The 23210-nt window shown below is 35.5% G+C and overlaps 2 protein-coding genes across 4 annotated transcripts in view; both read right to left on the reverse strand.

The window, feature by feature from the left end:
- atp2a2a (ATPase sarcoplasmic/endoplasmic reticulum Ca2+ transporting 2a) overlaps window positions 1–5152 on the reverse strand; it is a 32631-nt gene extending 27479 nt beyond the window's left edge. The window contains exons 1-5 of one of the 2 annotated variants that reach the window (XM_051117272.1): window positions 4940–5152; window positions 4683–4833; window positions 2744–2761; window positions 2582–2664; window positions 110–214 (exon numbers count right to left, since the gene is read on the reverse strand). In XM_051117272.1, the coding sequence (XP_050973229.1) occupies window positions 110–214; window positions 2582–2664; window positions 2744–2761; window positions 4683–4800 (324 nt within the window). In that variant the 5' untranslated portion in view covers window positions 4801–4833; window positions 4940–5152. Of the gene's footprint in view, window positions 1–109; window positions 215–2581; window positions 2665–2743; window positions 2762–4682; window positions 4838–4939 lie in introns of both variants that reach the window. The other variant, XM_051117273.1, reaches the window with a different exon arrangement.
- Window positions 5153–5715: 563 nt separating this feature from the next.
- The window catches only part of ift81 (intraflagellar transport 81 homolog), an 83257-nt gene continuing 65762 nt past the window's right edge, over window positions 5716–23210 (reverse strand). For both annotated transcript variants that reach the window (XM_051117558.1, XM_051117557.1), the window contains 8 exons: window positions 18966–19115; window positions 14818–14946; window positions 12228–12317; window positions 11988–12074; window positions 10256–10327; window positions 10097–10182; window positions 8221–8266; window positions 5716–7638 (listed from right to left, as the gene is read on the reverse strand). In XM_051117558.1, coding sequence (XP_050973515.1) covers window positions 7456–7638; window positions 8221–8266; window positions 10097–10182; window positions 10256–10327; window positions 11988–12074; window positions 12228–12317; window positions 14818–14946; window positions 18966–19115 — 843 coding nt within the window. In that variant the 3' untranslated portion in view covers window positions 5716–7455. The remainder of the gene's footprint in view (window positions 7639–8220; window positions 8267–10096; window positions 10183–10255; window positions 10328–11987; window positions 12075–12227; window positions 12318–14817; window positions 14947–18965; window positions 19116–23210) is intronic.

The raw sequence follows: 23210 nt of genomic DNA on the forward strand, positions 1-23210 counted from the left end.
TGGGACTTTCTTTGTGAGAAACATGTTTGATAGCTGTCATAATTTTTTTTAATTGTGCAGAAATTACACACTTCACCTGTAATCATTCAAAATTCATGACTCTACTGACCTGCCAAACACCTACGATGGCGTTAGCTATAAGAATCAGTAAGATTACAAAAGGCTCCACGAAGGCAGTGATTGTTTCCTCTCCCTCTTCAAACCAGGCTAATACCTGCAATAAAAAAGAGAAAGTCATGTCACAACACATCCCATTTGATCTAATCAAGAATTTTACATTCAAAACACCCTGCGGAAATTTCAAGACCAGTAGATCAAGATTCTAGATGAGACACGCCAGCGACATTTGTCATCTCATAACGGATTCAACACAGCCCGTTTACAAATGAGATTCTGTTTGAATTGCATAATCTGCATGACTTTAAACAAAAAGTTTAAACGCTGGAGAAAGCCAAATGCAGCAGTATGTTTTAATGACTTGAAATAAAACTCCTACAGCTCACTGCAGCCACAGCACGACATCTGTTATTTCCCTCATTTAGATGCATTATTACATATGAACTCCTTCTAAAATAAGCAGCAGCAACATCTATTTACTTTCCATCACATCATTAAGCATAGACTTTTATAGCAACTTAGAGAACAGAACAGTTTTGCTTTGCTCCTTTAAAAATGGATTTGCATGATCCTTCTCAAACAAAAAGTCCTTAGATGCATAGCATGAAGGTCATATGCACACTGCACAAATTGAAGCCCTTTAATCAACATCTTGCTGGTGTTCTCACGAGACAATGGAGTTACTGGTCTGTCTGTGGTAATGAGAAGCCTGCAACTGAAGGTCAGAGGCCTAATTTGGCCTGCAGAGATGCCCTCTTATACAGCCAACTACGAGACAGCTGTCAAACCACAGACTCCAACACCTCAGTATCACTCCGCTGAGCGATGCTGGCATACCACTCTCCTTCCAGCAAACCAGCCAGTTTAATCTCATCAGCTATGTAGATGGATTGTAACTAATGATTTTGGACCATCAAAGACATCTTATCCTCAGATCTATTCTCACTTTCTTGATATATTGTGAAATAATTTCTAATATTAAAAAAAAAGATAGATAGATAGATAGATAAAAATATAAATAAATAAATATTTTTTAAAAAAAGTGCAATATCTTGCTATAATTTCAGAAACATATTAATAGTGTGTATAGTCGGTGCCAATAGCCTTGTGGTTAGTGCATCGACATACAACGCAATTGCGCTCACGGCGACCCGAGTTCGAATCCCGTCTCGAGGTTCTTTGTTGATGCTGCTCCCCTCTCTTCTCCCACTGCTTTCCTGTCATCTCTCAACTGTCCTATCTACAAAAATGTATTTAAAAAAAACCTATAACAATAACAAAAAAAAGTGTGTATAGACAGACAAACAAAATAAATAAATATTAAAAAATAAAAATGTGCAATATCTTGCTATAACTTCTGAAATATATTAAGAGCGGGTGTAGACAGACATATTACAGATATATTGTTTATAAACAGACAGATAGATAATAAAAAAATGTGCAATATCTTGCTATAATTTCTGAAATATATTAAGTGTGTAGATAGATAGAAAAAATAAAAAAGAATGTGCAATATCTTGCTATAATTTTTTAAATATATTAAGTGCGTGTATCGAATAGATAAGTGCACATTAGTATATTGTATATATGTATATTAATTGATTAACTGGGATTAGTCACATCCAAAATAAAACTATGTATTACATTATACATGTGTGTGTACTATGTATACTTATACATAAATATTTATTATTATAAATCTTAAGTAAATATACATGCATGTGTAAACAAATTTTTATTTTGGATGCGATTAATCGTTTTGAGAGCACTAATTTATAATTTCATTTATATGTTTAATGTAATATCTTTCACGTCGGATATTAACTACTATACAGACAAAAGTAATAGTTCATAAATTAACCCACGTGCAGTTTGTCCCAACAACCTGCTACTTGCTAGGGTAAATCTTTAAACACTATGCTACACCACCACTATATTAAGCACTTATCCCATACATAAATTTGATTGACAGGCTAACTGCCCCTTTCAGGTCTCCAAGCAAACAGCCACGTGTCTTTTCATTCGGTGGTAAACTATCTAGGCTCGTTAATCAAGAGGTCCTTAAACCACAGCTGTAAAACAGCAGTGCACTACTAAGACGTCTTGCTTGGCAGCTAGTGACAGGCACTCAATCTCACTGAATGCTGTTGTCACCATTCCTAAGGAGTTCCGCTTCCTCAGCTGTTTAGCCTTTCTGATCTGCGAGTAACCCAAGACGAGGTGTGCGAGGCTCGAGGAGCTAACAAGACATCTTCACTTTCACAGCTCTTCAGGATAGCAATCTTGTTTATTTCAGTGCATGTATCGCTGTGGGTTGTTTCTGGTGTAAAGCAATCAACACCTTGACATGAATCTGTGCTGAATCATGTCTGAGAAATGGCTATACTGACCCTATTTGCACTCAAGGAATATTGCACCATACAAACAACAACAACTGCAGAAACCTGCCAGAACATGTACTTACAAAAGATATACAAGCTGCCAGTAGAAGAATCCGCACAAGTAAATCTTCAAACTGCTCGATGACAAGTTCCCATATAGATTTTCCTGTCAAAATTAAATTTGATCAGAATCACATGAGGAGTACAGTGAAAACATCATGGTATAGTTTAAAAAGTAATATTACCTTCCTCAGCAGGCAACTCTGTTGTTTGTTGAAGGATATGAAAAAGACGAAGTATAAAGTTACAAAAACACATGTAAATACATTCCAAAGCATAAATTGATTTGACATTGACTAAAACACAATTGTAAACTACATTAAAATCTGCTATCTCATAAGAACCTTTTAAAACTCAAAGACTAAATTAGTCTTTACCTACAAAAAACAACACTGATAAATGCTATTCTCAAAATATCATATAATATCTCTAGGGATTTCAAGCAATAACTATCATCCATTTACTCGGAGAGGAAAACTTAGAAAAAATGTGAATGAATATTTGGTTTTAATCCAAATGAGTGAATATTTGGCCCTTATTTGAGCACATGCTGTGAAACATTTACAAGCGGTTTCTGAGCTGGGTGCTGACAGGAATATTTTCACTCATGTCTTCATAAAAGCATGATTTCTGTATAGCTGATGAAAGAGGAAGACTGTAGACCAGTCTTAGCTATGCTCACTTTTCCCTGTGACATAAAGTGGGAAGGATTTAAACATCTCTTTCAGATTATTTCTGGCCTGTGTGTGCCTGTCTTCCACCTTGTCAAAGTCTAATGAAAATATGTATGGCAAGCTGTTTTAACATTTTCCCCTCATGCATTTTTAAGCCATCAGCACTTATTCATCCAACCCTGACTAGTATTTTGCAGTTTCACTATTAACTATTCATTAGATTTGTTACTACCAAAACAAATGACTAATAAATATTCAGTTAATCACACATACATATTCTTTGACAGTTAAAGGTGCAGTTTGTAATATTTAGGAGGATCTAACATTTCTGACAGAAATGCTATATAATATACACAACATGCTTTCAGAGGTGTATAAAAAGCACATTTTAAACAGTTATGTTTTATTACCTTAGAATGAGCAGTTTTATCTACCCCTTACATGAAAAATCGTTATTTTGCGCAGCCATTTTTTTCTACAGCAGCCGTAAAAGGACAAACTGCTCAGCAGAGCACGTTTCATCACTATGTTGTTCTTGCAAATAAAACACTGACATGATAAAGTAACAATAATATTAGCAATAACATACTGGTTTACTGAATACTTTAATTTACTTTGATTTACCACTGGGTACTCCCTGCTGTCTCAGACAACAACATCTTTGGCCGTGTTGGGCTACCATAGCTTCTCTATTCGCAATTCGCAACCTCACCGCTAGATGCCGCTGAAATTTACACGCTGCACCTTTAAGACAAGTAACTATTCCATTGTTACTGGCAACTGTTTAAAAAAATTTGCCATTAAGTTTTATGGGAATCTTTGCTTCCTACTAGTCTATAGTCCAGTTGTTACTGGTACCTATTCTAGTTTTACTAGTAACTATTTACTGGTTTACACTAGGACTTTTTTCCATCTCAGTAGTTGCTACTACACATATTCAAGCTTTAATAGTAGTTATTTATTAGATCGTAAAAGGTCGATCTAATAAATCCCAGTTATTACTGATGTTATTTCTTTAGTTTATCTCACTAGCTGCATTACTTGTCAGTGACTATTCAAAATGACTACTATTCACTGTCTTACCAATAAACTTAAAAATGCCTAAAGTAACAACTGGATTTCACAACAAGTGTCTATTAATTTAGGTAAACTGAAAGCAAAATAGTGAACGTAACTAAAATTAATCTACATAAGTAGATATACTAAAATATACAAATCAGTATTTAATTATTTGCTAGGACTTTAAATAAGTAATAGCAGCATAAAACCGATATTAGTTTGAATTTAAAAAATAATGCTATAGCGGCTTGCCATAAAAACGTGTTTTGATGACGTCAGCGCTTTCGAACGCTCCAGCCGGCTGATTGCAACAAATGTAACAATTTCATGTCAAGTTCAAATCGTCAGTCTCGCATCGCTGTCGGTGAAATACACGAAGTATCAGACGTACCGTTGGGACCCCATTTCTCTCTCTGCCGTTTCACCTGGTCTAAAGTCAGTCCCGTGCTTTCGTTGACGCTGAAATAACTATAAACTTCTTCCACACTCTTGGTGTGAGCGTTCTCCATGGTTAAATGGGAAGAGGATCCCGTTCAAGAAATCTGCCTTGGTCAAAAAAAAAAAATAGATACAAAAATGCCTATGAGTGACACATGCATTGACATCCAATGTAGAACATATGTAGAAAGTTGAGACGGGCAAATGCACCTTCCAGGAGCCTTATCCAAACAGGAGTTCTTCTATCTTCTTCTTGTTCCCCAAAGAACTGGGAGTCAGTGGAAGCCAAAAGAAAAGATCCTTGCTTAGTACATCACATTCACCCCCCGTCCAAGCCTCTGCCTGCCTGAAATGTGACGGTCGACCCCTTTCGCCGTCCTTCTCTCCCGTTCAGTGGTGATGGAAGCGGCGTTTTACTCTTGTTTTATCGCAGGAGACCGACTATTGCCTCTCTGCCGCATGTGGAGGACGCTGATTGGACAGCGAGTGTCCAGGGAGCCCATCGACATCCAATCAATCGTCTTTGGTTCGAGCAGCACTGACGTAGATTGAGCAGCCGTTTGCTCATTGGTGTAACAGATTGTCACTCAATGCAGCTGATATAACTTTTGCCCCGCCTCTTAAACGCAGGTAAATGCTTGAACCCACAGGTAAACGATGTTCTTGGAAAGCTGTCTGCACGTGTATTTATGGGAAATGACTGCAGTTTCTTTTTATTCCTTTAGTATTTTGCTTTTTGTGTCTCTATATTTAGCCTACATATATGGGTCAGTGACGTAACTTTGGTCTCTTGGTTGGGATAATGTATTAAAAAATACATTAATACAAAGATATCTGTTGTTTTCAGTGTTTTAATCTGGAAAAAAGGCTTTTCATCATATTGATGTAACTGTCTGAAAAAAAAAAAAAAAATATATATATATATATATATATATATATATATAGCTGTGTGTGTGTGTGTGTGTGTGCGCGTGACAAGAAACCCATAAAATAGTGTCATTAAAATAGCACAGATTTTTTTATTACTTATTTACACTTTTTAAATGTTTTTTGTCAAGGTTATTAGAAAACATGACTTTTTTAACCTTTAAAATAATTATTGTTTACTTACATATTTAAGTTTAAACTAAAGCATTTTAATACTTTTTAATCGTAAGTAGTAAATGGTAAAAAATAAAATCAGCATGGATACAAATATTACATTTTTACAAACTTCTCAAATTTATTCTAAACAAATTTTAAAAGATAATAAAAGATAGAAAGAAAGAATTTAAAAGATATATTCTTTTCCTTTCCTCATACATCCTTTTGGAGTGTAAAACTTTAGCTGTTCTATTCTATTTGTTGATAAAAGAAAATCTAATTGTGATTATGATGAGGCCATTTAGAATGTGACTGACTCAGTATTTAAGCTGCCAGATGTCTGCTATGCTGCAGACACACTGCTACGCAACAGTACGTCAGGATGCAGTGCTTACACCTACTCAGGGTGACCTATGCATATTATTATTATATTAATATATGAATAAATGAATGAATTACCACCCTGGAGCTCTAGCCTATCCATTTTTATAGAAAAGATCCATTTATATATGCGTAGGGGTATGCTGCGCTGATATTGATTCTCATCCAAACAATGACATTCTGGATGGATGCACCAAACAGAGAAAGAAAGAGAGAAAGTTTACTGGATATTCTAAAAAGTATCACCAGAATGGCACCTGTAGCTGCAGGATCTATATACAGGATGTGTAATGCGGAATAATCTACATTAGAATGTTAAAAAATAACTGTATAAATCTTTAATTTACAATTTATATGACTATGATACTTTTTTTTTCCCTAACTTTTCAAAAAATAGCCTAGCAGTCTTCTCACTTGTCCATACAGTGGAAAAGGACAGTAGAAGAAAATGAACATTTGGTAAATAAGCTACTCACGAATGATGATTGGACAAGTCCGTTTACTACTGTAGCACTACCCTGACTGAGCAACAAAAGGAGATCCAACTGAATTCCTAAATTGGACAGCTCTTCTACCCAAGGTCATGGCTGTTGTTTCCCAAAATAACCTGGAGCGCGGACGTATCCAAAGTGTAGCACTTTGTAGGGTGTTATCTTTGGACACATAGACTGGAGCTCTGTTCTTAAAGATGTGTCAAAACCGAGACTTGTGACTTGCTGGATGTTAGTGTGTCAGAGGGTTTTGAACCCTCTTATCCAGACGACCTTTAGGATATGAGCCTTTTCATTTCGGAATGCATTTATATATACTAATATACAGTTTTAGAGGAATAGTTCTCTCAAAAACGATGTAGATGAGTTTGTTTCTTCATTAAAATAGATTTGGATAAATTTATCTTGCCCACCAATGGATCTGCAGTGAATGGGTGCTGTCAGAATGAGAGTCCAAACAGCTGACAAGCAATCCACACGACTCCAGTCCATCAATTAACGTCTTGTGAAGCAAAAAGATGCCTGTTTGTAAGAAATTCAACTTTTTTGTTTGTGAGCAAATGATGTAATGCTAATTTTCTGTTAATAATTATCTGTTTGGATGACGAATTAATAAACTCATCTACTTCTTGGATGGTCTGAGGGTAAAAAAGTGTTCATCAAAATTTAATTTCACATACAAATGAATACACATACGACTGTGCATATACAATAATGTATACAAGTAATACATTAATGACCAGAAAGACAACTTTTATGAGGAAAATATCATCACAGAACCAGCATATCCTTGCCAACATCCTGGATGACGTGCCCGATAGGCGCCTGGCTCTGAGCCTTGAGGTAGCACTGCTTCTTGCACTCCAGCAGCGTCTCCAGGTCCTTCCACATCTTCATCTGTCTCATATTGGGTTCCTGGTTCTCTCGCACCTGCTTCACCTGCTGACGTAAAACCTGCGAGCCCACAGAAATACAATGTTCACCGGCTTTGAAAAACACGCCTGGTGCTAGATGTTCCAATACTAATTGGAGATAAAAACAATCATTTACATATGTTCAAAGCATGGCTGGTGCAAAAAAAAAAATAAACAAAAAACTGACCCGTGATACCTCATCTGAATTTCAAATTCTTGCTGAGCTATTACATTTATTGTACCCATGTGCCAGCAGTCAATTTTGGCATAATTCATGGATTCAGAAAGCTTGTAAAGTAGCAGCAGTAAACAGTTAAAGGGCAGGACAGACAGTTATGAGAGAGTTTGGCATGCCGTCGTCTCTCCTTCCACCATGCTGGGAGGGTGGTCCACTGGTTGTACATCAGAGCGATGATTACACAAGCTTTGTTTTAACACTGGCACGATGTGGCGTGACACTGATCGCATGCTCCGCACGGTTTGGCAGAAATATCGCAGAGGTCAGGCCCCCCGCTTTTAACTAACACCAGGTTGACCCCGACAGATGAGATAAAGACAAGTAAATGACCTGATGGAACTAAGTCAGAGAGGTTTGACAGATGGTCAAAGACAGTCTCCTCACCTTGCCCAAGGACTCCTGCTCTCCCATGTTTGCAATGTACTTCTCTCTGTAAGGAAAGGATATACAATGATTCCTTAAAGAAATGCTTGTTTTTTCATGTTTTCCCAAACCTGTTTCACTTTTTTCATGTCCAAGCTGTTCTTTTCTATTCAGTATAACCACATAGTGTCAAAACATTATGATAAACATTATGAAAGTACCATAAAAAGTCCACATGCATTGTGCACTACTTCTCTTAAGTCTTTCAAAGCCTTATTGCATGTGCATATGCAAGGAAATTAAATGAAATCAGTGAATAACAACTTATTATTAGTCTGTTCCACACAAAACTATTATATGATTTCTAAAGAGTCGGAATATAGCGCATGACTCATAATGACATCTTTTATCTTTTTTTTTTTACTTTGTGGAGCTTGAGAGCCCCTGTTCATTATATGCTTTCATTGTATGCAAAATGGCAGCATAAACATTCTGAACATCGCTTCTAAACAGCAGCATGAACATCATTTCTGCCCTATCTTAGTAATTATTAATATTTTGGATTAGTTTTATTATTGAATTTTTTAATTAGTTTTTATTTTAATTTTAGTTGTAGTAATTATTATTATTATTATTATTTTTTAGTTTTAGCAATATTTTTAAATATTTTTTATAATTTTTTAAAATTGTTAATTTTTTATTACTTTTATTTTTATTTTTATTTAAATAAAATAATTAAAATTATTATCATTTTATTTATTTAAAGCTTCGTTTTTTATGCATTATATATATATATATATATATATATATATATATATATATATATACACACACACACACACACACACACACATTTGCATATTTATCCTTTTGGAGCTTGAGAGGCCCTGTTCATTATATGTTTTGATTGTATGCAAAATTTTCACTGAACTTCACCTCTTAGTAATTCTTAATATTTTGAACTAGTGTTTATTATTTTGAATTCATTTTTATTATTATTTAATTTTTATTAGTTTTTTATTTTAGTTTTAGTACTTAATATTTTGAATTTGTTTTTATTGTTTTTATTAGTTTTTAGTTTAATTTTAGTAAATTTCAATATTTTTAATTCTTTTTTATACGTTTTTACATTTTTAATTTTTTTACTAGTTTTAGTAATTTTACTGTTACTCGTTTTTTTTAAGTTTAGTTTTTATGCATTTTAATTTCAGTTTCAGTTTTAATACATTTGAGTGCTTCAGCGTAAATTACATGCAAAATTAGAAATGTCATTGTAACTAACAAAAAATGTATTTAATTTATTTAATTTAACCTTATTTTATTTTATTTTATTTTACATTTTAAGTTAGGGTCATTAGGGTGAGTAAATGACAGCATTCCTTCATCCTTCATTTTTGGGTGAACCGTTCCTTTAAATGCCACATTTACTTATTTCCTATTGTAGAGTTATCCAAACAAACTTTTATTGCGTTGCTTAGAAGGAAAACAAATCTAATCTGACAATGGTAAAAGAACTTATAACTTATGATTACAGCAATTCTCCAATTCCTGAGTCACTCCTACTTGGGATTGAACCTGCAACCTTTGTGTTAACAGCTTAAGTCCTTAACCGCGAGGCTATCGCCCGCCTCCACATTTAGCAGAAATTCTGCGAAACTTTTCAAATGTGTGGGCTGCATGGATCAGAAATGGGTGAAGAGATACTTGAAGCATAACTGAAACAAAAGACGTGGAAAAAAACAACAACGGTTCTGAGCAGTAGGCAGGCAGGCGTGCTGAGAGCTGCCAGCTCTCTCAGGGATCATTTGTTTGTCAGTTTTGAAGCATGAATTCATGCTTTGTGTGCACGTCTGTCTTTTCACTGGAGCATTTAGCACATTTATCTTCAGTTTCTTACCTGAGAGCAGTCCTCCGCACCTGCAGGTCCATTGACTGATTGATCTTACTCTGATCTGCCGCCCTCTGCATTTGACTCTCAACAATCTGTGGAGGATGGACAGTGAGAGAAAACCACAGGACTAGTAATTTCTGATGTCTGCGAGGAAGATGGTTTTACCTCTCTCATGCAGTTAATATGATGATATCGGCTTTCTTCTTGTGCCGTCTCTTCCCTGAGCATCCTCACTTCCTGTATAACATCAGGACATTAAATCACTGCCTGCTCATGTATATTTAATTTTATTTCATAAGATGCTAAAACAGTCAAGTTGACACCAAAGTTGGATATCTTTGAATTCATGAATTTAAGTTGGAATTTGAACATCCACAGGATGTTGAACTTTAATCTGAACTGGACTAAGAGAAAGAATAATTGCTGGGTTTGTACACAGATACTGTGAAATGAAATTCCAGGATTTTCAAGGACTTTTCAAGCACTACTTTTTTGATTTTCAAGTACTTCAATCAGAGATTTCGCTTATCAAACAATGCTTTTTCTTTCAAATTAAAACCATGGTCAATTTTCGTAAGGGATTTGTAACTGTACTGCCTTAATGATTTGATGTTTTCTACTCTTTACTTAAAAAAAAAAATAAATCAGAAAAAATATTCACGAAACCACTCCAAAATCCTGATCTTAAACAAATGATTCGCAATACACACTCTGAAGTCCCGATCTGAATCAAATGATTCGTGAACCTGCACCGAAGTTCCAATCTGAATCAAAAGATTCGCGAACCTGCTCCGAAGTTCTGATCTAATTCAAATGATTCGCAAACCCACTCCAAAATCCCAATCTAAATCAAATCATTCTTGATACACGATCTGAAGTCCCGATTTGAATCAAATGAATTGTGATACGCAATCCAATCGGAGCACTTTGATCAGTGAATCACATTACAAGGAATGCTGAAATTCAAAAATGATTTTTAATTTGATCTGTTTTTTTTTTTTTTTTTTTTTTTTGAGTGAATCGTTTGAAATAAATGATAGAAGTCACAAGTTTGAATCAGTCGGAGCAGTTCCAGGATAAATGACTCAATTGATCTGGTTCATCTGTTCCTCTTTTCGCGTCTTCAGCCATGTTGTCAGTACTACAACTGGCTTAGCGCGCTAGTTTTGTTTTATTAGTTTTATTAACTGAAATAAGCGAGAAAAAAGTATTTTGTTTTTTGAATTGCATGAATTTTGTGTGAAAAGATATTAAAGATATATAAAAAATTAAACACTTATTTCATAGATACATTGTCTTTAAATAATTCAAGCACTTTTAAGTACCTCTTTAGGAATGTTGCTATTTTCAATGTTTTTCCAGGCCTTAAATTTCAAAAAGTCAAATTCAAGTACTTCAAGCACTTTAAGCACCTTGGTACGAGCCCTGTGCAGTTCAAATTAATTCAACAAATGAGATAACGTCTGAGTTATAAGCCTGCTTCATGTTGTTTGGATATCCAAATATTAAAAAAAAAAAGGACTACCCGTTTAATTTTTCCAATATGAATTACCTTATCTCACACAAGATATAGTATTCCAGAAAGATTAGATTTTATATACTGTTATTTATTTAGTTAGTGATGTAATTTATCAATTAAATATAATTTTATGCTCTAATGTTTCATTTTATTTTTGATTAAAAAACAGCATTCTGGGAAAAGAAGCACTGTTCCATCATGGTGTATAAAATTCAAGTTATTTATTAACTGAATGAAATACAGTTATTTTATTAAATATAATTAAAGCTTACAGATAATTAAATTTACATCTGTTATATGTAATTTTTTTTTTTTTAATTTAAAGAAACTCTCAATACAGTATCAATGCTACACAACCCTGGCTGAACCCCATAATACCTGTTCCAGCTTGGACCTGTTGCTCTCCAGTCCTGCAGAACAGGTGTCATACTGAGCCTTCTTTTGCTCGTACTCTGGAGCGAGCTCCTGTTTTAACAAGCAAAACAAAAGAGAATTCAATTCTGACAGAGTTGATATGCTGATTTGTTCTTTATAGTTGATAGTGATTCTCAGTATGGGCAAGAGAAACAAATGGCTTTGTATCTTCAGTATCTCGCTTGACGTTTAACAGTCACTCACCGTGTGTTCCTGTCTCAGTGCTCTCAGGTCCTTTATCAGAGGAGACAGAGCAGTCTTCTTCTGTGCTATCACTGAATTCAGCTTCTTTACCTGAAATAAACACAAATCTTCATGACAGATGATGACCCAAGAGAGAATCAATGAAATGCATACTAATGCTTGAGTTAAAAAAAAAAACACATATTAAAAAGTATAGAATTTTTTATAGGGCTGTGAAACAATTAATCGTGATTAATCACATACAAAATAAAAGTTTGAGTTTGCCTAATATATGTGTGTGTACTGTGTGTAATTATTATGTATATAGAAATACACACAAATTAATGTATATATTTAAGAGAAATAGGATATGTACAAAATATTTTTATCTATATATAATAGAAATTATATAGAAATTATAATAAATACATATACTTATAAATATTTCTTAAATATATGCATGAATGTGTTTGTATTTATATATACACATAATAATTACACACAGCATACACATATATATTAGGCAAACTCAAACTTTTATTTTGTATGCAATTAATCGCGATTAATCGTTTTACAGCCCTAATTTTTTTTTTTTTTAAATGACCAATCGTTTCGCTAGATAAGACCCTTATTCCTCAGTTGGGATTGTGTATAGCCCTTTGAAGCTGCACTGAAACTGCAATTTAGACCTTCAACCAGTATTGAAGTCCCCTATATGGGGAAAAATCCTGGAATGTTTCCCTTAAAAAACCTTAACTTCCTTTCAAATGAAGAAAGAAAGATATGAACATCTTGGATGAGATGGGTAATTTTTTTTTATTGTGGAAGTGAACTAATCCTTTAAGAAACTTTTCTTCTTATTATTATTATTATTAAAGGAGAACTCCACTTCCAGAACAACAATTTATAAATAATTTACTCACCCCCTTGTCATCCAAGATGTTCATGTCTTTCTGGCTTCAGTTGTAAAGAAATTATGGTTTTTGAAGGAAACATTTCAGCATTTTTCTTCATAATATATATAAAGAAATATAATGGGCTTCATTGGTGCCCTGATTCTGAACTTCCAAAATGTAGTTTAAATGCAGCTTCAAAAGGCTCTAAACGATCCCAGCCGAGGAAAAAGGGTCTTATCTATCTTATCTTGTCATTTTTTTTAGAAAAATAAAAATTTGTATACTTTTTAAGCACAAAAGCTTGTGTAGCACAGGCTCTGGGATGCGCATTCACGACACTACATACTATTGAATCACGTAGAAATATCACGAGGAACTACAGACCCAGTGTTTACAAAGCGAACACGCAGAGACTAACAAAGTGCAAGTAAGTCAAATGCTGTTTACAAACAAAAAGCTACAAAGATGTCGGACGATTCTGAAGTTATAGGAGAAAATAAGATGGAGTTTTTCACCATTCTCTACCTTTTTGAGCCGGAGTACACAGGCGATGAACTTAGACGTGATTCGTAGTAGTGATGGGAAGTTCTGGTCATTTTACCGACTCTCTCGTTCAGCAAAATGAACAAATCTTTTTTCGAGTCATTTCTTTCATTTTAGCAAAATATAATTAAAATGTTACGTGTTACTTCCCTAACACATCTACTGCTTACACAAACGTTGATCACACTACAAACAAGACAAAACTATAATGCTATAAGAAACAGAAAAGATTAATTAATTCATTGTTTACCTGGGTCTTTAGTCTGTGATTAGCTCACCTCAACTCTTATCTGACAAGTTTTCGGGTTTGAGTCGTACGTTCATCACGTAACAGCCCCATAAGATGAACGAACGACTCGAAAAACCCGAAGACTCGAAACAGGTGAACTAATTCCAGTACAGAACCTAACAGGATGTTGCGCATGCGCGACTGAACGAATCACTCCCCGAGACGACTCGTTCTTCCTGAGTCACATTAAAGATCCATTCAAAATGAACAAATCATTCAAGAACGTGCATCCCAGAGCCTGTGCTACATGAGCTTTTGTGCTTAAAAAGTATACACATTTTTATTTTTCGAAAAAAATGACAGATCGTTTCGCTAGATAAGACCCTTCTTCCTCGGCTGGGATCATTTAAAGCCTTTTGAAGCTGCATTTAAACGACATATTGGAAGTTCAAAATCGGGGGCACAATTGAAGTCCATTATATGAAGAAAAATCCTGAAATGTTTTCCTCAAAATCCATAATTTCTTTACGACCGAAGACAGAAAGACACGAACATCTTGGATAACAGGGGGGGGGAGTAAATTATTTGTAAATTGTTCAATTGTGAAGTGGAGTTCTCCTTTAATGTTGAACGGTAATGGATCTCATAGCAAAGCTGAAATGATTTAAAACTACCTCTAATTAGCTTCTACTGATCGCTTCTACTGACTCTCTGTTTATCGCTGATTATCTTGGGCTACAAAGACAAGTGTCAGCAGGGAGTTGTATCAAACAAACTCTGCACCCCTGTGGCAAAATAAACTCCTCTAAAAAGTTTATGACCTCATTAACATTCCCCAATGTAATATGCATATTAACAGTCTCCCAAAACACAGAACAGAACGTTTGGAGGAAACAACATGAGAGCCAGTGCATCATTATCCAATCTGCCTGGCCCAGCTCACCATTTCAGACATGTCGTCCAGCGTTCGTCCCTTCATCTCGTCCAGCTCGCTCTTGATAGCGGAGACTCTCTCCAGCTCTTCCTGCGTATCGCTGTAGCCCGAGATCCCCCGCTGAGCCTCCAGAGATTGCTGAACACCAGAACACAAACAAAGCATAAATAGAACAAATGTTTATTCTCCTTGTCAATTTGATTAGATTACTTACCGAAATGTTTCTCAGTTTGATTATTTGCATATAGAAAACAATCAGTGTTACTGGAAAATATTTGAACTGCGAGCTGCATAATTTCAGCCCACAAATCAAACAAGATCTGAGCTATATTAGCCGAACTTTGTTGCGGCTATCTTATAATGAAATCAAAATGGACCCTATTTACTTGCATAAAAAATGTCCCTGGTCAATGTGCATGATTCATCAAAACATGTTGTTCTAAAATATAATCTTTTCATTATATTTCATCAAAATGAAATAACAGTCTCTGCCTCTTAAATTACTTTTCATGTCTGCTTTTGTGACCAAAATTACATTAAACAATGATATCACCGGCAGCCAATAGCAAAATAATCAAATCTAAATGGATAAAAACAAGTCCCGCCTTACGTTATTTGCTATATGAATATCCTGATTATTGCATTAGAAAGTAATGAGTATATTTTGATATTCTGATATATGAAACAACTATGAATGCATTATTATCTACAACATAAAAGTTGGATGTTACAGAAGCCTGTTTCTGCAACAGAATAAAACAAATAAAGGTAATTGCGACTTTTTATCTCACATTTCTGACTTCTTTCTGCAATTCTGTTTACAGTGCCTCGCAAAAGTATTCATGCCCCTTCATTTTTTCACATTTTATGTTGCAGCCTTATGTTAAACTGCTTTAAATTACTCTCCATACACCATAATGACAAAGCACAAAACAGGTTTGTAACAAGTTTGCAAGTTTATTAGTAATAAAAAAATGAAATGATTCCATTGCTTAAGTATTCATACCCTTTTCTGCGACACTTAAAATTTAGCTCGGGAGCACTCATATAGCTTGCAGATGTTACTACACTTCAAGCGGAGTTTATTTGAATGAGTATGATTTGGAAAGGCATACACCTCTCAGAAAAGGTCTAACATCTGAAAACACAAATCAGAGCAAAAACCAGTTCAAAAGGACTGCACGTTGAGCTCAAAAACAGTCTTGCGTCAAGGGACATCTGGGGAAGAGTTCCGAAAAAAATTCTGCTGCATTGAAGGTTCACAGAAGCATGAAGCCTCCATTATCCATAATGGAAATCGCTTGGAATAACTAGGACTCTTCCTAGAGCTGGCCTTCTGGCCAAACCAAACTGAGCAATTGATGGAGAAGGGCCTTAGTTAGGCTGGTGACCAAGAAGCTGATGGTCACTCTAGTTGAGCTCCATGATCCTATATGCAGATGGAAGAAAATCCACTTGGAATTTGCAAAAAAGCACCTACAAGACCCTCAGACCATGAGAAACAAGATTCTCTGGTCTGATGAACCTCAATTCCAAGCATCATGTTTGAAGGAAACCAAGCACTGCTCATCACCTGCAGAGTACCATCCCAAAAGTGAAGTGTGCTGGTAGCAGTCTCACATGGGGTTGTTTTTCAGTGGCAGGCGCTGAGGGACTCAGTAGTATTAGAAGGAAAGCGCAATGAACCAAAATACTGAGGTACCCTTAACTAAAACCCAGTCCAGAGCATTTAGAACCTCAGACTGGGCAGAAGGTTCACCTTCCAACAGGACAATGATCCTAAGCACACAGAAACAGTGGCTTAGAGACAACTTTGTAAATGTCCTTGAGTAGCCCAGCCTTGGCTTGAACGCAATCAAATATTTCTGGAGAAACCTGAAAATGTCTGCCAGCCCCCATCCAAGGTGACAGAGCTTGAGAGGTGAAGAGGTGAGGCAAAGAATGGCAGATAATTGGCAAATGTATGGCAATGATGTACAAAGCTTGTCGCGTCATACCCAAAAAGACTTGAGACTGTAAAAGTGCTTCAATTAAGTACTGAGTTAAGGGTATGAATACTTATGCAATGTACTTATTTCAGATTTTTTTTTTTTTTTTTTTATAAATTTGCAAAGTTGTCACAAATCTGTTTTTTTTGCTTTGTGATTATGGTGTATGGAGTGTAAATTGACGTGGGAAAAAAGTAATTTAAAGCAGTTTAACATAAGGCTACAACATAAAATGTGAAAAAAAAAATGAAGGGGAATGAATACTTTTGCAATGTTATCTTAAAAAAAGAAGAAAAAAAAAGAAAAAAAGAATCATCTAGATAGTAAGATGTAAATCTATAATTTTTTTAATCTCATAGTGTGTCTGCAGTGACAGTGTCATGGTCAAGCACTTTCTGAAGGGTCATGCCAGTACAGACAGTCAGAACTCAAAGCCATAAATCGCAGTGCAAAGCACTTTATTGTCTATGTACAGAGGGAACTTCACAGGTCAAGCTGAAGCTAACGGCTATGTGTTTTATAATAGGACAGAAATGTGCTGAGCATTATATCCTGACTAATCACATTTTGACACTTCAGTATGACTCAACTCAACTTACCTTCATCTAGACATTTTAGACTAGTCAGGGAAAATTAAGAACTTATGTGTGTAGCAGTACAACCTTTCCACAGTTCGGGTTGTATTAGTTCTGTGGTCAGTTTCAATTTAGTTTGGTAAATACTTGGTACATCACTATTAGAGGTACCAATACTGACAACTTTTTAGCACTATAATCAGTTAATGTAATTCAACCTACACTACCAGTCAAAAGTTTTTTGTAGGAAGATTTCTAACAGTAAGACTTTTAATGTTTAAAAAAAAAAAAAAAAAAAAAAAAAAAAAAAAAAGTCATTTCTGCTCACCAAGCCTGCATTTATTTGATCCAAAAACAGTAAAACCTTGAAATATTTTTGCTATTTAAAATAATTTTTCTATTTAAATATATTTTAAAATGTAATTTATTCCTGTAATTTCAAAGCTGAATTTTAAGCATCATTACTCCAGTCACATGATCTTTCAGAAATCATTCTAATTAAATCTGAGAACATTTATTATTATTATGTTGAAAAGAAACAAGTACATTTTCTTTTAGGTTTCTTTGATGAATAGAAAGTTCAGAAGAACAGCATTGATCTAAAACAGAAATCTTTTGCAACATTATAAATGTCTTCATAGTCACTTCTGATCAGTTTGACACTGAAGACTGGAGTAATGATGTGAAAATTTAGCTTTGATCACAGGAATAAATTACACTTAAAAAAAAAATCAAATAGAAATTAAATATTTCAGTATTAAAAATAGTTCACAATATTACTGCTTTTGCTGGATTTTGCATCAAATAAATGCAGGCTTGGTGAGCAAAAGAAACTTCTTTTAAAAAACATTAAAAATATAACAAGATATGAGGATATACTTTATCGACTGATGCATTTATAATGACTGATGCATTTGTAATGCTCTTGATACAGATGCATTTTGCACATGACACGACATGTGGAGCGAGTGCGTTGGCAGGGGTTTGTCTGATGCCCAGGCCCTTTGAGGGAATCAGGTGCCAAAAGGAGGGGTGGCCCAGGCTCGTGCAACCAACCGCAAAATGGAGGAGGAAAATTCCCCTACACAAAAAATAACAGCATAGGACGCAGACAGGGAGCAAATGCCGGGATCATAAATAGCCCAAGCTCAGCCTTTCTGCGTCAAATGGGCTATCAGCAAGTCAGAGACAGGGAGGGTTCAGAGGTGTGAAGTCATTTCCAGGAAGGTGCTGTAACTTCACCGTTAATGCAATTTGAATAGACAGGGACGGGTACAGGGAAGGTAGATTATGTACCAGTGCATATAAGATGGTGAAATGATACGCTGATAGACACAAGCTGAAACACTAGTGATGTATGCAGAACAAAGGTTGATGTCACGCAGGAATTTGAATTAAATTTGAAACAGGATGCAGAATCGCAATTTGGATTTGAATGTAAGGAGGTGGAATTAAAATAAATTGAGATACATTTGTGAATGATGAAGTACGTTTGTGAAGTTTGGCTTGAAAAACACTTATTTGAAAGTTTGAACAAAGTATGAACGTTTATAGACAGAGAGAATGACAGAATGATGGATAAATGTGTGTTTACCAGCTGCTGTTGTCCAACTGTGTGTCGCTCTCTCAGGATCTCTTCAGTCCTCTGTAGAACACCGTACTCAGCCTTCAGCTCAGCGATCTCCTGACGTTTCTTCTTGTAAGTGCTGCTCTTGCCACGCATCTTGGCCACATATCGCTTAAACTAAAAAAAATAAGATAAAAACATGAGAAATCTAAATCTTAAGACATGAAAAAGGACAATAAAATAAATAAAATAAAATAATAAAATAAAATAAAATAAAATAAAATAAAAACAATAAGAAAACGAAAAGGACAATAAGAAAAAATAAGGACAAAATGGAAATAAAAAACTTTAAAAAAGGCAAATAAATAAAATTTAGTCTTTAGGCAATAAATACTCATTTTCTTTATCATGGTTAAAAAATCATGTACAAGAAATAACTGTTTAACTGCTCATTTTATGCAAGTTTTCACTCATTTTAATCTCCTTTTTGCCTTCACTAGTTAATTTTAAATGCTCCTGGTGTGTGACAAATGACTTTTTAAAGACATAAGCACTCATGTCGTTTTGCAATTAATCATAGTTTAATTTTAGGTCATCAAATCCACATGCATAATGATTATCAAAGTTAAATGCTGTTTGAAATAGTTTTACATGAAGTATAGCATGTCACACAGCAGGACATTCCCAAAAGTATGTGTATTTCATGTCAACTACTCATTAAATAGTCAAAAAAACACCCATAAAAACATCATTACCAGTAAGTACTGTTACAGTGAATACTTGTATGTAGACAATAACATGGATCTCCAATTCCATACAACAGGGTCAGAACAATCTGCTGTGCAATGAGAAAATGTGACATTGGATATTTCCGAAGGGATAAACACAGATCACAACACACAATGAGCCCTGGTTGAGTGACTGTGTTTCATTAATGACTACAAACAAAGCAAATCCACCGTCTGAAATAGGAAAATGGTAATGACATGCAAACACCACCATGTACTGGGTTAAGGGATACAATGAGACAAAGTCAGGGGAACATTGTGGCCTTGGCTTTGTCTCCGGTAAGGTGAGAATCTCTAGGAGAAAACAGCTCTGAGGAATGAGTGGGTGTGAAAAAGGGGCAAACCAGGGTGCCACTGGGACATCTCAGTGGATCTCAACAAAAGAAACCTGAGCACGCAGGCATGCAGCCAGAGGGACAAAAAACATCTTCATCTGGCAGCTCGTTCGCTGAGGCTATTCTTCTGACAGTACTGCCAATGGCTATAAATGTTGAGAGGCACCGGAGAGCAAACTCAGAAATCACACAATGTGCCGTATGTCACTTGGGGCACGCGGAGATTGTGTGTGAGAGTTTATGCTTTGTGTATTTTGGGACAGCAAGGGCAGACAAGGTTGGTGTGGTTTGGAAGGGGAGCAGCAATAATGCTGTGCTGTGTTCTCCAGTTCCTTCGCAAACAATCGAGACAGTAACACACATTTAAACGCTTTATTGCAGGTTCAATATAAGTTAAAAGGATAGTTCACCCAAAAATTACAATTCTGTCATTAATTACTCACCCTCATGTCGTTCCAAACCTGGGTTCGTCTTCGGAACACAAATTAAGATATTTTTGATAAAATTCGAGAGCTTTTTGACCCTGCATAAACAGCAACACAACTGACATGTTCAAGGGCCAGAAAGGTAGGAAGGAAAAATAGTCCATGTGACATTAGTGGTTCAACTGTAATGTTATGAAGCTATGAAAATACTTTCTGTGCACAAAGAAAACAAAAATAACAACTTTACTCAACAATTTCTTCTCTTCACGAGAGCACCATGATGCATGCTGATGCAGGAGCTGCCGTTCTGATATAGAACCGGCTGTTACCTTTCTGTTACCTATTTGGGCCGTGAACATGTCAGTTGTGCTGCTGTCTATGCAGAGTCAGAAAGCTCTCGGATCTCATCAAAAATATCTTGTGTTCTAAAGATGAACAAAAGTCTCACGGGTTTGGAATGACATGAGGGTGAGTAATTAACGAGAGAATGTTAATTTTTGGGTGAACTATCCCTTTAAGCTTAACTGACAGCATTTGTTGCATAATGCTGATTACCACAAAAATTATTCACTTTAAACGTATGTATTATTTAGTATTTGAGACAGTGTAGAGTTTTATGCAGTGCCCACACTAGGCTTTGCTTTTTTTTTTAAAATACTGCAACATTTTATTATATGAAGTCACGCTCAGTGGTGTCTTTTTTTAAAAGTATGAATTCATATAACATACAAAAAAAACCATAAAAATATACAATCTACTTTACTTTCCTGCACCACTGCAAAGCTGTAGCTTTAAAATGTGTCACACTGTGATGTATTGTTCTTCTGTTGATCATGACTTCTTGCAATTCAAATTCGTAGGTCAGAGGTCATGAATGTTACAAAGTTCAAGTTTGGTGAACTCTGACCTGATTCACTTTCTTTGTGCTTTAAGGTCAAAAGTACACTTTATGTCCATGTTCTGCTCCATCTCCCAAGCAGGCCAGTTTCTGTGTCCATGCGGACAGCAGTGCATCTCTGAGTGATTTGAGCAATTTAAAAGAACAAGCCGAACACAACAGATTTTTTTTTTTTTTTAAAGGTACTAAATTCATTTTTGTAGTAATTACAAATATACCACAAGCATAGCCGACAGAGTTAAATTTGTGTGAATATGAAGAACTGAAAAACACAAGACAGATCCAACCATCTACGTTCCCATAGTCCTCCTCCTTCTTAAGAATTTTTGTGGTGGTTGGCATACATCATAAGGTGCATTACTGCTACCAACTTGTATTCTCTTCTTATCTAACTCTGTTTCTTTTAAAGGGGTCATCGGATGCTAAGTTCACTTTTTCATGTTGTTTGAACATTAATGTGTGTTGGCAGTGTATGTAAAAATCTACCCTATAATGATAAAAATTCATGCAGTGGTTTTTAATTAATCAGTAAAAATAATATCCCCTTTTTTAAATCGAGCCGTTCTCAGATGCCTGTCGGTGTGCCGTCACATCGACAGAGGCCGCTCCCACGATAGTTGATTGACATGAGCGTCTTACTTCAGATCAGCTGTCACAGTCCAGTAACTTTCCTTGTTTCGATGCCGAAGCAGGGATGTAAGTTAGACAAGAATATCTCTGATTGAGCGATTGAGGTGTTGTGTTGCTGGATGTAATAGTGTACATAGTGGTCGTCATTTACTCCCGACATCTGAGCAGCTGAAGATGCAGTAGATTACATTTGTTTGTGAATGGAATGCGCCTCCTGATCGACATATATCCGTCTATGTTCGCGCGAATCATTCATGATCCAGCTTCACCTACAGCAGAAGTGTGTCTAAGCATTTTTTATTAATCTTTGCGATCGCCTTTCCTTATAACGTGGTAGTTTTTTTGCAGAGCTGATTTTGGCAAAGTAAAAAGTGTGTTGTTTTACAAAACCATTGACAATTTTTAATCAAAGTATATTAGAGACTTTTCATTAAGACCCTAAAGAATCGTATCAACTTGTAGAAAATGGGCAACCGATGACCCCTTTAAATATTGTAATATTTTTTTTTAAATCACCTTTTCATTTCCTTTTTCAAAATGTTTGTTAAAGTTCACCTATTATGCCACTTTTTACAAGTCTCAGATGTCCCCAGAATGTGTCTGTGAAATTTCTGCTTAAAATATCCCACAGATCATTTATTATGTAATTTTTAAACTGCCTATTTTGAGTGCAAGCAGAAACGGGCTGTTTTCAGACGTGTCTTTAAATGCAAATGAGCTGCTGCTCTCTGCCCCGTTTCCCAGCACAGGGCTGTGCCAAAGTCCCTTTAAGGCAAGTCATTTCACTCAGCGGCCATCTTTGAAACACCTCTCGGGCAGGCAAGTGCAGCTTCTATCTCTTTGAATGGGGAAATTCTCCAAAACTGTTCACCAAGCTTACAATTAAATTTCCTATTTGAAATCCCCAATGAAATCTGACAAGAACTGCCTCATAAATATTGTTCCATATGCTCTAATAGCGTTAAAAAAAGTGTATTTTTCAGACTAGATATAGCAACCAGAACTTCTAATGGCAGCTGCAGTGACGCGCTAACTTTACTAATCAATGATTGGCTCTTTCATTAAGAAGATGGGACTTTGCGGACATAATAAGTGTTGTATCTTTCCCCATTCAAAATTATACAAGTGACAAGTCTTGGGTATTCTATAGTCTTCTATAGTATTCTATATGTCTATGAAGTTAAACAGCTGGGAAA

This window comes from Labeo rohita, chromosome 8 (genome assembly GCF_022985175.1).
Source record: "Labeo rohita strain BAU-BD-2019 chromosome 8, IGBB_LRoh.1.0, whole genome shotgun sequence".
Taxonomy (NCBI): domain Eukaryota; kingdom Metazoa; phylum Chordata; class Actinopteri; order Cypriniformes; family Cyprinidae; genus Labeo; species Labeo rohita.